Source organism: Bombina bombina, chromosome 4 (assembly GCF_027579735.1).
Source record: "Bombina bombina isolate aBomBom1 chromosome 4, aBomBom1.pri, whole genome shotgun sequence".
Lineage (NCBI taxonomy): Eukaryota > Metazoa > Chordata > Amphibia > Anura > Bombinatoridae > Bombina > Bombina bombina.
Window position 1 is genome coordinate 313,969,878 of NC_069502.1, and position 14,323 is coordinate 313,984,200.

Consider the following 14,323-nt stretch of genomic DNA (forward strand, 5'->3'; position numbering starts at 1 on the left):
ATCCTCTTCTGATGAGGATCTATCTGATTCAGAAGATCATCCTCAGACATTGACACTGACAAATCTACTTATTTATTTAAAATTGAGTATATGCGTTCTTTATTAAGAAGTGTTAATTACTTTGGATATTGAGGTAACCAGTACTCTTGACGCTCAGTCTAATAAACGTTTAAATGCTGTTTTTAAACCTCCTGTGGTTTCTCCAGGAGTTTTTTTTCCTATTTCTGATATGATTCTAAGGAATGAAATAAGCCAGGTACTTCTTTTATTCCTTTTTTAAGGTTTAAAATATTGTATCCTTTGCCAGCAAAATTTGTAGAGTTTTGGGAAAAGATCCCCAAAATTGATGGGGCTATTTCTACTCTTGCTAAACGTACTACTATTCCTATGGTAGATAGTACTTCCTTTAAGGATCCTTTAGATAGGAAGCTTGAATCTTATCTAAGGAAGGCCTATTTATATTCAGGTCATCTTCTCAGACCTGCCATTTCTTTGGCTGATGTTGCGGCTTCATCAACTTTCTGGTTGGAGAATTTACTGCAACAAGAATTGGATTCTGACGTATCTAGCATTATTTGCTTACTGCAACATGCTAATCATTTTATTTGTGATGTTCGATCCATGTCTTTAGCTATATTAGCTAGAAGAGCTTTGCGGCTTAAATCTTGGAATGCTGATATGACATCTAAATCTAGATTAGATTACTATCTCTTTCTTTCCAAGGTAATAATTTATTTTGTTCTCAGTTGGATTCTATTATTTCAACTGTTACTGGGGGAAAAGGAGTTTTTCTGCCTCAGGATAAAAAACCTAAGTGTAAATCTAAGGCTTCTAACCGTTTTCATTCCTTTTGTCAGAATATGGAATGAAAACTCTATCCTCCCCACAAGGAATCTGCCTCCAATTGGAAACCTTCCTCAAATTGGAATAAATCCAAGCCTTTTAGGAAACCAAAGTCAGCCCCTAAGTCTGCATTAAGGTGCGGCCCTCATTCCAGCTCAGCTGGTAGGGGGCAGATTAAGGTTTTTCAAGGATATTTGGATAAAATCTGTTCAAAATCAGTGGATTCAGAGCATTGTCTCTCAAGGGTATCGAATAGGATTCAGAGTAAGACCTCCTGTGAGAAGATTTTTTCTCTCACGTATCCCAGTAAAATCCAGTAAAAGCTCAGGCTTTCCTGAAGTGTGTTTCAGACCTGGAGTCTTCAGGGGTAATCATGCCAGTTCCTCTTCAGGAACAAGGTTTGGGGTTTTATTCAAATCTATTCATTGTCCCAAAAAAGGAAAATTTATTCAGACCAGTTCTGGATCTGAAAATTTTGAATCGTTATGTAAGAGTACCAACTTTCAAGATGGTGACTATAAGGACTATTCTGCCTTTTGTTCAGCGAGGACATTATATGTCCACAATAGACTTGCAGAATGCATACCTTCATATTCCGATTCATCCAGAACATTATCAGTTTCTGAGATTCTCTTTTCTAAACAAGCATTACCAATTTGTTGCTCTGCCGTTTGGCCTAGCAACCGCTCCAAGAATCTTTTCAAAGGTTCTGGGTGTCCTACTCTCTGTAATCAGAGAAAAGGGTATTGCGGTGTTTCCTTATTTGGACGATATCTTGGTACTAGCTCAATCTTTACGTACTGCAGAATCTCACACGAATCAACTAGAATTGTTTCTTCGGAAACATGGTTGGAGGATCAATTTACCAAAAGTTTATTGATTCCTCAGACAAAGGTCACCTTTTTAGGCTTCCAGATAGATTCAGTGTCCATGAGTATCTCTAACAGATAAGAGACGTTTAAATTGGTTGCAGCCTGCCGGCACCTTCAGTCTCAGTCATTCCCTTCAGTGGCTATGTGCATGGAAGTTTTAGGTCTCATGACTGCAGCATCGGACGCGATCCCCTTTGCTCATTTTCACATGAGACCTCTTCAGCTTTGTATGCTGAATCAATGGTGCAGGGATTATACAAAGATATCTCAATTTAATATCCTTAAATCCCAATGTACGACACTCTCTGACATGGTGGATAGATCACCATCATTTAGTTCAAGGGGCTTCTTTTGTTTGGCCAACCTGGACTGTGATCACAACAGATGCGAGTTTTTCAGGTTGGGGAGCTGTTTGAGGATCTCTGACAGCACAAGGGGTTTGGAAATCTCAAGAGGCGAGATTTCCAATACATATTTTAGAACTCCGTGCAATTCTCAGAGCTCTTCAGTTTTGGCCTCTGTTAAAGAGAGAACCGTTCATTTGTTTTCAGACAGACATTATCACAACAGTGTCTCAGATTGTTCAGATGTGGGGTCCTCCAGAGGTAGATCTCATGGCCTCTCATCTAAACAAGAACTTCCCAGATACCTGTCCAGGTCCAGGGATGTTTAGGCGGAAGCAGTGGATGCGCTGACACTTCCTTGGTGTTATCATCCTGCTTATATCTTCCCGCCTTTAGTTCTCTTTCCATGAGTGTTTTCCAAAATTATCATGGAACAATTATTTGTGTTGCTGATAGTGCCAGCATGGCTACACAGGGTTTGGTAGGCGGATCTGGTTCGGATGTCCAGTTGCCCGCCTTGGCCACTTCCGTTATGGCCAGACCTACTATCTCAAGGTCCATTTTTCCATCAGGATCTCAAATCATTACATTTGAAGGTATGGAAATTGAATGCTTAGTACTAAGTCATAGAGGTCTCTAGGAAGATTTATTATAGAGTTTGAAAGACTTAAATTTCATGGTGTTCTTCTCATGAATTCTCCTGGCATTCTTTTAGAATTTCTAGAATTTTTACAGTTTTTTCAGGATGGTTTGGATAAGGGTTTGTCTGCAAGTTCCTTGAAGGGACAAATCTCCGCTCTTTTTGTTTTATTTCACAGAAAGATTGCTATACTTCCTGATATACACTGTTTCTCTTGTTAAGTGTATCCAGTCCACGGATCATCCATTACTTATGGGATATTAACTCCTCCCCAACAGGAAGTGCAAGAGGATTCACCCAGCAGAGCTGCTATATAGCTCCTCCCCTAACTGCCATTCCCAGTCATTCTCTTGCACCCAACGAATAGATAGGATGTGTGAGAGGACTGTGGTGATTATACTTAGTTTCATACCTTCAATCAAAAGTTTGTTATTTTATAATAGCATCGGAGTGTGTTATTCCTTCTCTGGTAGAATTTGAAGAAGAATCTACCTGAGTTTTTCTATGATTTTAGCCGGAGTAGTTAAGATCATATTGCTGTTTCTCGGCCATCTGAGGAGAGGTAAACTTCAGATCAGGGGACAGCGGGCAGATTAATCTGCAAAGAGGTATGTAGCAGCTTATTATTTTCTGACAATGGAATTGATGAGAAAATTCTGCCATACCGATATAATGTAAACTCAGCCTTAAATGCAGTAGCAGCAACTGGTATCAGGCTGTCATGTATGTATATTTTACACTTCAGTATTCTGGGGAATGGCACTTCACTGGAATTATACTGTATGCATAAAACTTTAGCCTAATTTGCAGGGACTAGCAACAGGCTTTTTAATAACACTCAATTTATTAATGTTAAACGTTTTTTGCTGGCATGTAAAATCGTTTAATTTTCTGAGGTACTGGGTGAAAAAATGTTTTGGGCACTATTTTTTTCCACTTGGCAGTCGTTTTATTTAATTTATGACAGTTTACTGATCTCTCTCACTGTTATGTGTGAGGGGGAGGGGCCTTTTTTGGTGCTTTTGCTACGCATCAAAAAATTCAGTCAGAAGTTTATTGTCTTCCCTGCATGATCCGGTTCATCTCTACAGAACTCAGGGGTCTTCAAAACTTGTTTTGAGGGAGGTAATCACTCACAGCAGAGCTGTGAGATTGTAGTTGACTGTGATAAAAAAACGTTTATTTCTGTATTATTATTTTTTTTTCTGCTATCAGGGTTAGTTATCCTTTGCTAATGGGAGCAATCCTTTGCTAAAATTGTGTTTTTTACAAAGATTTGATGCTATAACTTTTCAGTTTATTAATTTTCAACTGTCATAACTTTTTCTGTGCTTCTTATAGGCACAGTACGTTTTCATATTATAGTAAATTACTTGAAAAGTATTTCCAAGTTGCTAGTTTATTTGCTAGTGTGTTAAACATGTCTGATTCAGAGGAAGATATCTGTGCTATATGTGCTAAAGCCAAAGTGGAGCCCAATAGAAATTTATGTACTAACTGTATTGATGCTACTTTAAATAAAAGTCAATCTGTACAAATTGAACATATTTCACCAAACAACGAGGGGAGAGTTATGCCGACTAACTCGCCTCACGTGTCAGTACCTGCATCTCCCGCTCGGGAGGTGCGTGATATTGTAGCGCCGAGTACATCTGGGCGGCCATTACAAATCACATTACAGGATATGGCTACTGTTATGACTGAAGTTTTGGCTAAATTACCAGAACTAAGAGGTAAGCGTGATCACTCTGGGGTGAGAACAGAGTGCGCTGATAATATTAGGGCCATGTCAGACACTGCGTCACAATTTGCAGAACATGAGGACGGAGAGCTTCATTCTGCGGGTGACGGTTCTGATCCAAACAAACTGGATTCAGATATTTCAAATTTTAAATTTAAGCTGGAAAACCTCCGTGTATTACTAGGGGAGGTGTTAGCGGCTCTGAATGATTGTAACACAGTTGCAATACCAGAGAAAATATGTAGGTTGGATAAATATTTTGCGGTACCGGCGAGTACTGACGTTTTTCCTATACCTAAGAGACTTACTGAAATTGTTACTAAGGAGTGGGATAGACCCGGTGTGCCGTTCTCACCCCCTCCGATATTTAGAAAGATGTTTCCAATAGACGCCACCACACGGGACTTATGGCAAACGGTCCCTAAGGTGGAGGGAGCAGTTTCTACTTTAGCTAAGCGTACCACTATCCCGGTGGAGGATAGCTGTGCCTTTTCAGATCCAATGGATAAAAAGTTAGAGGGTTACCTTAAGAAAATGTTTGTTCAACAAGGTTTTATATTGCAACCTCTTGCATGCATTGCGCCTGTCACGGCTGCAGCAGCATTTTGGTTTGAGTCTCTGGAAGAGACACTTGAATCAGCTCCATTAGATGAGATTACACACAAGCTTAAAGCCCTTAAGTTAGCTAACTCATTTATTTCAGATGCCGTAGTACATTTAACTAAACTTACGGCTAAGAATTCCGGATTCGCCATTCAGGCACGCAGAGCACTGTGGCTAAAATCCTGGTCAGCTGACGTTACTTCTAAATCTAAATTGCTTGATATACCTTTCAAAGGGCAGACCTTATTCGGGCCCGGGTTGAAAGAAATTATCGCTGACATTACAGGAGGTAAAGGCCATGCCCTGCCTCAAGACAGAGCCAAACCTAAGGCTAGACAGTCTAATTTTTGTTCCTTTCGTAATTTCAAAGCAGGAGCAGCATCAACTTCCTCTGCACCAAAACAGGAAGGAGCTGTTGCTCGCTACAGACAAGGCTGGAGACCTAACCAGTCCTGGAACAAGGGCAAGCAGGCCAGGAAACCTGCTGCTGCCCCTAAGACAGCATGAATCGAGGGCCCCCGATCCGGGAACGGATCTAGTGGGGGGCAGACTTTCTCTCTTCGCCCAGGCTTGGGCAAGAGATGTCCAGGATCCCTGGGCGTTAGAGATCATATCTCAGGGATACCTTCTAGACTTCAAATTCTCTCCCCCAAGAGGGAGATTTCATCTGTCCAGGTTGTCAACAAACCAAATAAAGAAAGAGGCGTTTCTACGCTGCGTACAAGATCTTTTATTAATGGGAGTGATCCATCCGGTTCCGCGGTCGGAACAAGGACAAGGGTTTTACTCAAATCTGTTTGTGGTTCCCAAAAAAGAGGGAACTTTCAGGCCAATCTCGGATTTAAAGATCCTAAACAAATTCCTAAGAGTTCCATCGTTCAAAATGGAAACTATTCGGACAATTTTACCCATGATCCAAAAGGGTCAGTACATGACCACAGTGGATTTAAAGGATGCTTACCTTCACATACCGATTCACAAAGATCATTACCGGTATCTAAGGTTTGCCTTTCTAGACAGGCATTACCAGTTTGTAGCTCTTCCATTCGGATTGGCTACGGCTCCGAGAATCTTCACAAAGGTTCTGGGTGCTCTTCTGGCGGTACTAAGACCGCGAGGAATTGCGGTAGCTCCGTACCTAGACGACATTCTGATACAAGCTTCAAGCTTTCAAACTGCCAAGTCTCATACAGAGTTAGTACTGGCATTTCTAAGGTCGCATGGATGGAAGGTGAACGAAAAGAAGAGTTCTCTCTTTCCACTCACAAGAGTTCCCTTCTTGGGGACTCTTATAGATTCTGTAGAAATGAAGATTTACCTGACAGAAGACAGGTTAACAAAGCTTCAAAATGCATGCCGTGTCCCTCATTCCATTCAACACCCGTCAGTAGCTCAATGCATGGAGGTGATCGGCTTAATGGTAGCAGCAATGGACATAGTACCCTTTGCACGTCTACATCTCAGACCGCTGCAATTGTGCATGCTAAGTCAGTGGAATGGGGATTACTCAGACTTGTCCCCTACTCTGAATCTGGATCAAGAGACCAGAAATTCTCTTCTATGGTGGCTTTCTCGGCCACATCTGTCCAGGGGGATGCCATTCAGCAGGCCGGACTGGACAATTGTAACAACAGACGCCAGCCTACTAGGTTGGGGCGCTGTCTGGAATTCTCTGAAGGCTCAGGGACAATGGAATCAGGAGGAGAGTCTCCTACCAATAAACATTCTGGAATTGAGAGCAGTTCTCAATGCCCTTCTGGCTTGGCCCCAGTTAACAACTCGGGGGTTCATCAGGTTTCAGTCGGACAACATCACGACTGTAGCTTACATCAACCATCAGGGAGGGACAAGAAGCTCCCTAGCAATGATGGAAGTATCAAAGATAATTCGCTGGGCAGAGTCTCACTCTTGCCACCTGTCAGCAATCCACATCCTGGGAGTGGAGAACTGGGAGGCGGATTTCTTAAGTCGTCAGACTTTTCATCCGGGGGAGTGGGAACTTCATCCGGAGGTCTTTGCCCAAATACTTCGACGTTGGGGCAAACCAGAGATAGATCTCATGGCGTCTCGACAGAACGCCAAGCTTCCTCGTTACGGGTCCAGATCCAGGGATCCGGGAGCGGTTCTGATAGATGCTTTGACAGCACCTTGGACCTTCGGGATGGCTTATGTGTTTCCACCCTTCCCGATGCTTCCTCGATTGATTGCCAGAATCAAACAGGAGAGAGCATCAGTGATTCTAATAGCGCCTGCATGGCCACGCAGGACTTGGTATGCAGATCTAGTGGACATGTCATCCTGTCCACCTTGGTCGCTACCTCTGAAACAGGACCTTCTGATCCAGGGTCCCTTCAAACATCAAAATCTAATTTCTCTGAAGCTGACTGCTTGGAAATTGAACGCTTGATTTTATCAAAACGTGGTTTTTCTGAGTCAGTTATTGATACCTTAATACAGGCTAGGAAGCCTGTTACCAGAAAGATTTACCATAAGATATGGCGCAAATACTTATATTGGTGCGAATCCAAGAGTTACTCATGGAGTAAGGTTAGGATTCCGAGGATATTGTCTTTTCTACAAGAAGGTTTAGAAAAGGGTTTATCCGCTAGTTCCTTAAAGGGACAGATTTCAGCTCTGTCCATTCTTTTACACAAACGTCTGTCAGAAGTTCCGGACGTTCAAGCTTTTTGTCAGGCTTTAGCTAGGATCAAGCCTGTGTTTAAAACTGTTGCTCCACCATGGAGTTTGAACTTAGTTCTTAATGTTTTACAGGGGGTTCCGTTTGAACCCCTTCATTCCATTGATATCAAGTTGTTATCTTGGAAAGTTCTGTTTTTAATGGCGATTTCCTCGGCTCGAAGAGTCTCTGAGTTATCTGCCTTACATTGTGATTCTCCTTATCTGATTTTTCATTCAGACAAGGTAGTTCTGCGTACTAAACCTGGGTTCCTACCTAAGGTGGTCACTAACAGGAATATCAATCAAGAGATTGTGGTTACATCTTTGTGTCCTAATCCTTCTTCGAAAAAGGAACGTCTGCTACACAATCTAGATGTAGTCCGTGCCCTGAAATTTTATCTACAGGCAACTAAGGATTTTCGACAAACGTCTTCCCTGTTTGTCGTTTATTCTGGTCAGAGGAGAGGTCAAAAAGCTTCGGCTACCTCTCTCTCCTTTTGGCTTCGTAGCATAATACAGTTAGCCTATGAGACTGCTGGACAGCAGCCTCCTGAAAGAATTACAGCACATTCTACTAGAGCTGTGGCTTCCACTTGGGCCTTTAAGAATGAGGCTTCTGTTGAACAGATTTGCAAGGCTGCAACTTGGTCTTCTCTTCATACTTTTTCCAAATTTTACAAATTTGACACTTTTGCTTCTTCGGAGGCTGTTTTTGGGAGAAAGGTTCTTCAGGCAGTGGTTCCTTCCGTATAAAGAGCCTGCCTGTCCCTCCCGTCATCCGTGTACTTTAGCTTTGGTATTGGTATCCCATAAGTAATGGATGATCCGTGGACTGGATACACTTAACAAGAGAAAACATAATTTATGCTTACCTGATAAATTTATTTCTCTTGTAGTTTATCCAGTCCACGGCTCGCCCTGTCACTTTAAGGCAGGTAATTTTTCCATTAAACTACAGTCACCACTGTACCCTATGGTTTTCCTTTCTCTGCATGTTTTCGGTCGAATGACTGGTAATGGCAGTTAGGGGAGGAGCTATATAGCAGCTCTGCTGGGTGAATCCTCTTGCACTTCCTGTTGGGGAGGAGTTAATATCCCATAAGTAATGGATGATCCGTGGACTGGATACACTACAAGAGAAATAAATTTATCAGGTAAGCATAAATTATGTTTTTTTACAGGCTTTAGTTCGTATTAAGCCTGTCATTAAATCAATTTCTCCTCCTTGGAGTCTTAATTTGGTTCTGAAGCCTTTACAGGCTCCTCCATTTGAGCCTATGCATTCTTTGGACATTAAACTACTTTCTTGGAAAGTGTTGTTCCTTTTGGCTATCTCTTCTGCTAGAAGAGTTTCTGAGCTATCTGCTCTTTCTTGTGAATCTCCTTTTCTGACTTTTCATCAGGATAAGGCGGTTTTGCAGACTTCATTTGAATTTTTCCTTAAGGTTGTGAATTCTAACAACATTAGTAGAGAACTTGTTGTCCCTTCCTTGTGTCCTAATCCTAAGAATCCTTTGGAAAGATCCTTACATTCTTTGGATGTGGTGAGAGCTTTGAAATATGTTGAAACTACTTAAGATTTCAGGAAGACTTCTAGTCTATTTGTTATATTTTCTGGTCCTAGGAAAGGTCAGAAGGCCTCTGCTATTTCCTTGGCCTCTTGGTTAAAGCTTTTGATTCTTCAAGCTTATTTGGAGTCGGGTCAAGCCCCGCCTCAGAGAATTATAGCTCATTCTACTAGTTCAGTCTCCACTTCGTGGGCTTTTAAGAATGAAGCTTCAGTTGATTAGATTTGCAAAGCAGCGACTTGGTCCTCTTTGCATACATTTACTAAATTCTACCGTTTTTATGTATTTGCTTCTTCGGAAGCAGTTTTTGGTAGAAAAGTTCTTCAGACAGCTGTTTCAGTTTGATTCTTCTGCTTTTCATTTAAGTTTTTTTCTTTCAAAAATGAAAATAAACTTATTTTTTGGGGTTGTGGATTAATTTCTTCAGCGGTATATGGCTGTTTTTATTTTATTCCCTCCCTCTCTAGTGACTCTTGAGTGGAAGACTCCACATCTTGGGTATTGATATCCCATATGACACTAGCTCATGGACTCTTGCCAATTACATGAAAGAAAACATAATTTAAGTAAGAACTTACCTGATAAATTCATTTCTTTCATATTGGCAAGAGTCCATGAGGCCCACCCTTTTTATGGTGGTTATGATTTTTTTGTATAAAGCACAATTATTTCCAAATTTCCTTTGTTGATGCTTTCTACTCCTTTCTTTATCACCCCACTGCTTGGCTATTCGTTAAACTGAATTGTGGGTGTGGTGAGGGGTGTATTTATAGGCATTTTGAGGTTTGGGAAACTTTGCCCCTCCTGGTAGGATTGTATATCCCATATGTCACTAGCTCATGGACTCTTGCCAATATGAAAGAAATGAATTTATCAGGTAAGTTCTTACCTAAATGATGTTTTATCAGGTAAGCATAATTTTTGTTTTTCTTTCAAGGTGTTCACTGTTGCCAAAACAATTATGCGTGTGTGTGTGTGTGTATATATATATATATATATTTATATATACACACATTTTTTTAAGAGAGGGGCTTGTATACTCGAAAATAGGGGTCTCTAGTCCTACCAAATTTATTTTTATTGATCATATTCACAAGCAAATCCCCATGTGTTTTTGCTCCAAGACTCCCAGTTGAAAGAGCATATGATTCTCTTTCAAATGAGGGGTCTTGGAGGTATGTGGGTGTTAAGAGAGCTGAGATTGATGGGTTTAAAGAACCTCCCCATCCAGCTCCCTTGCATCTACACTAAGCTTCCTGGTTCTGCCCCCTGTATGTGGTGATATCGCTGGCACTCCCATGAAGCCTTGAAGTGCCGCCCATTAGGCCACTAACGATCCCCGGTCTGTAGTGCAGGGGATTGCTGAAAAGTGTTTGATCACAACCCCCCTGCATGACAAAAAGGGCTTGTCAAGCACCTTCAGGTAGCGAAACACATGACGAACATAGCTTGTCATGCGCATAAAATATGGATGAAATGGTAGTATGAGGCAAAGTCCCTAAATAATTTTGATTGTGTAAAAAAAAAAACAATTGTACTTTTTTTAAAAACACTGGTGTCTCTGAAGAGAGTGCCTAAATAGATAAGAAGGTATTATGTATTCACATACTTAACTTGTCATTTTTATTTTTCTAAGCATCAAATATTTTTGTGTCTATCTCTGCAGCCTATCATAGCAAGTGTGTGGACCCATGGCTGACCAAGACAAAAAAGACATGTCCTGTATGCAAACAGAAGGTTGTGCCCTCCCAAGGTGATTCAGATTCTGATTCAGACAGCAGCCAGGAAGAAAATGAAATCTCTGAAAATACACCATTAATCCGGCCCATGGCATCTGTCAGCAGTCAGTCGTTTGGGGCCATATCTGAATCTCACACCATGCAAAATGCAATAGACTCATCAGATGAGGATGAGGATGAAGAGGACGATGAAGAGGATGATGATGATGAAGCAGATGACTGTGACAGCAGTGAGGAGGAGGAGCAGCAGAACACTGAAAGTGTTGTAGTTCAGCTACAACACAACATGGAAAGAGAGCCACGAGAAAGGAATACTGTGTGATCCTATTGGGATACAGATAAAATAATGTCTTTAAAGACTTATTTTCTCCACAGACAGATATTTGTATAATACTTTAAAAGCCATTTATTATTACTATTGTTTTCATTATTATAGGCAAATGAAATAGGTTTCAATATTTCCAAATACATCTTGCTTCAGTATCTAACAGAGGAATGCAAGCTCCATACTAAACTGCTGAGGACACAATGCTCCTTTTAAATAAATAAATATATGTATTTAAGTATGAACTTTTAATAAAAAAACAAAAATATGTATATTATAAACGATCTAGCAACAAAATTAGGCCTGCAGTAATTGCATGAAGTTGCTTATCCATTCAGTTTATAGTAAGCTTCTTAAACTCCTTCTGTTTCATGGAAGGCTGATTAGAGGTCATAGTCACAAACCGATATATATATATATATATATATATATATATCACGTGCACATTAGTCTTTACCTGGATTGCATTATAGGATATTCTATGCTTGGAATGAATCCTAAATGTGTTGCACACAACAATGTTTTGGGTAGGTTACATGACAAAATATAACCAGAGATGGCTAACGTGGTTACAAATACAAGCTCACAGAAGGTTTTATAAGGAATAGTGCAAGGCATAAAAATAGTTTAAAATAAAATGTTCTAATGATAAAGCTTTACTTGATATTTTTTTAGTTGATGCTATTTAGCAAATTGTATAACTATTACCACTTGAAAAAAAAAGTATTGTATTAAAATGAACGGTTAAAGAATATATTATACTATTTGTACAGCACATAAATATTTTAAGCTTCTTATGGAGCATAAATTCATATGTACTTACCACACTATATTATGGAAGACTTGTTATTGTACCAATGTAGATAGTCACTATACTTATGTAAAATTCTATCATTTTTATATCACATTGAGTGAAGGCTAAAAATAAATTTAAATTGTGCTTTATCACGTGAATAGATCATGTTTGCTTAACTAAAAGCAAAATCTCTTTATAGTTGGATTAAATACACTTAATGCTAAATGTAAATGCTAACATTTTACTTTCTTCTTGCACTCTTGTCATGTTATATTGATGTGTTATTAGAGGTTTACGCCCTGTGCTCCAGCTCTGGTACACTTTAAATTGTATTTTCCAGGTTATGGTTGAGCATGTCTGAATTATTAGAGCAGGGATATGCCTCAATTTACCTTGTCTAGACGCTAGTGTGAGAATAGTGTGGTGCACCTGCTACATTTCCTATGTGCCTGCCTGTATTTATATATATATATTGGTTCAAATTAGTAGCAATCACCAATGAGATGTGGCTTTATAGTGCTGCACAACAGAAACCCAAAGCCCCAAAATATAAGATTCTCATTATTTCCTGCTTCTCACAGGTTTTTTGTTTGTTTGGTTTTTTTTTAAATTTAAAGGGACATAATACTCATATGCTAAATCACTTGAAACTGATGCAGTATAACTGTAAAAAGCTGACAGGAAAATATCACCTTAGCATCTCTATGTAAAAAAGGAAGATATTTTACCTCAAAAAATCTCCTCAGCTCAGCAGAGTAAGTTTTGTGTAAAAAGTTATACTCAGCTGCTGCCCAGCTACAGGTAAAGAAAAAAAAAAAGAAATGAACTGCAGCCAATCAGCATCAGCAGTGCTGAGGTCATGAACTCTTTTACTGTAATCTCATGAGATTTGACTTAACTCTCATGAGATTTCATAGTAAACTTCCTTAAACTGAATAGGGAAATAACATGAGTGAACGAGGCTCAATCCTTCAGCTGTCCCAGGACAGACATACTGATTTGCTGCTTAGAAGTCCTTTGCAATGGGATGTGGCTACTGAGGAAGTTTTGAGGTAAAATATCTATCTTTTTTACATAGAGATGTTCAGGTGATATTTTCTAGTCAGCTGTTTACAGCTATGCTGCATCACTTTCAAGTGTTTCAACATTTGGGTATTATGGCCCTTTAAGATGGACCACCAACACCAGTAATCAGTAATTAGCTGGAGAATGAGCAATCTGATTAAGGAATGAAAGCTGCAATTTTTCTCTGACATACTTCTATCTGCCTGCTCATCCCTGGTTGCATGAAATCAGAGACTTTCTAAAGTCATGGGTTTTTTCTTGTTTTTCAGTTGGCTTTTCAGTCCTACTTTCTTAAAATGTACAAAACACACTTATTCAATGCAGCATGTATTATTAAATTCCAAATATGTAGAAACAGCAAATGCCATTGGGAAAAGTAGAGATATATGAAGAAAGTGGTAAATGGCACAGAAGATTACTGGAGGGTGTTCCTCCTACTTGGTCTGTGATCACTTCAGATGCAGGTTGGGGCCGTCTAGGGGTCTCAGAAAATGCATAGGGTTTGGTCTCGAGAGACAAGGTTACTTATAAATGTTTTAGAATACAGAGTCGTATATTTCTTCTGTTAAGTGTGATCAGTCCACGGGTCATCATTACTTCTGGGATATTACTCCTCCCCAACAGGAAGTGCAAGAGGATTCACCCAGCAGAGCTGCATATAGCTCCTCCCCTCTACGTCACTCCCAGTCATTCTCTTGCACCCAACGACTAGATAGGATGTGTGAGAGTACTATGGTGATTATACTTAGTTTTATATCTTCAATCAAAAGTTTGTTATTTTAAAATAGCACCGGAGTGTGTTATTATCTCTCTGGCAGAGTTTGAAGAAGAATCTACCAGAGTTTTTGTTATGATTTTAGCCGGAGTAGTTAAGATCATATTGCTGTTTCTCGGCCATCTGAGGAGAGGTAAACTTCAGATCAGGGGACAGCGGGCAGATGAATCTGCATAGAGGTATGTAGCAATTTTTATTTTCTGACAATGGAATTGATGAGAAAATCCTGCCATACCGATATAATGTCATGTATGTATACTTTACACTTCAGTATTCTGGGGAATGGTACTTCACTAGAATTACACTGTAAGAAATACATAAAGCTGTTTAATA

At 39.9% G+C, this 14,323-nt stretch overlaps 1 protein-coding gene across 3 annotated transcripts in view; it reads left to right on the forward strand.

The window, feature by feature from the left end:
• The window catches only part of RNF13 (ring finger protein 13), a 691,540-nt gene extending 679,241 nt beyond the window's left edge, over positions 1 to 12,299 (forward strand). For all 3 annotated transcript variants that reach the window (XM_053710032.1, XM_053710030.1, XM_053710031.1), the window contains one exon: positions 10,957 to 12,299. In XM_053710032.1, the coding sequence (XP_053566007.1) occupies positions 10,957 to 11,351 (395 nt within the window). In that variant the 3' untranslated portion in view covers positions 11,352 to 12,299. The remainder of the gene's footprint in view (positions 1 to 10,956) is intronic.
• Positions 12,300 to 14,323: the final 2,024 nt, after the last annotated feature.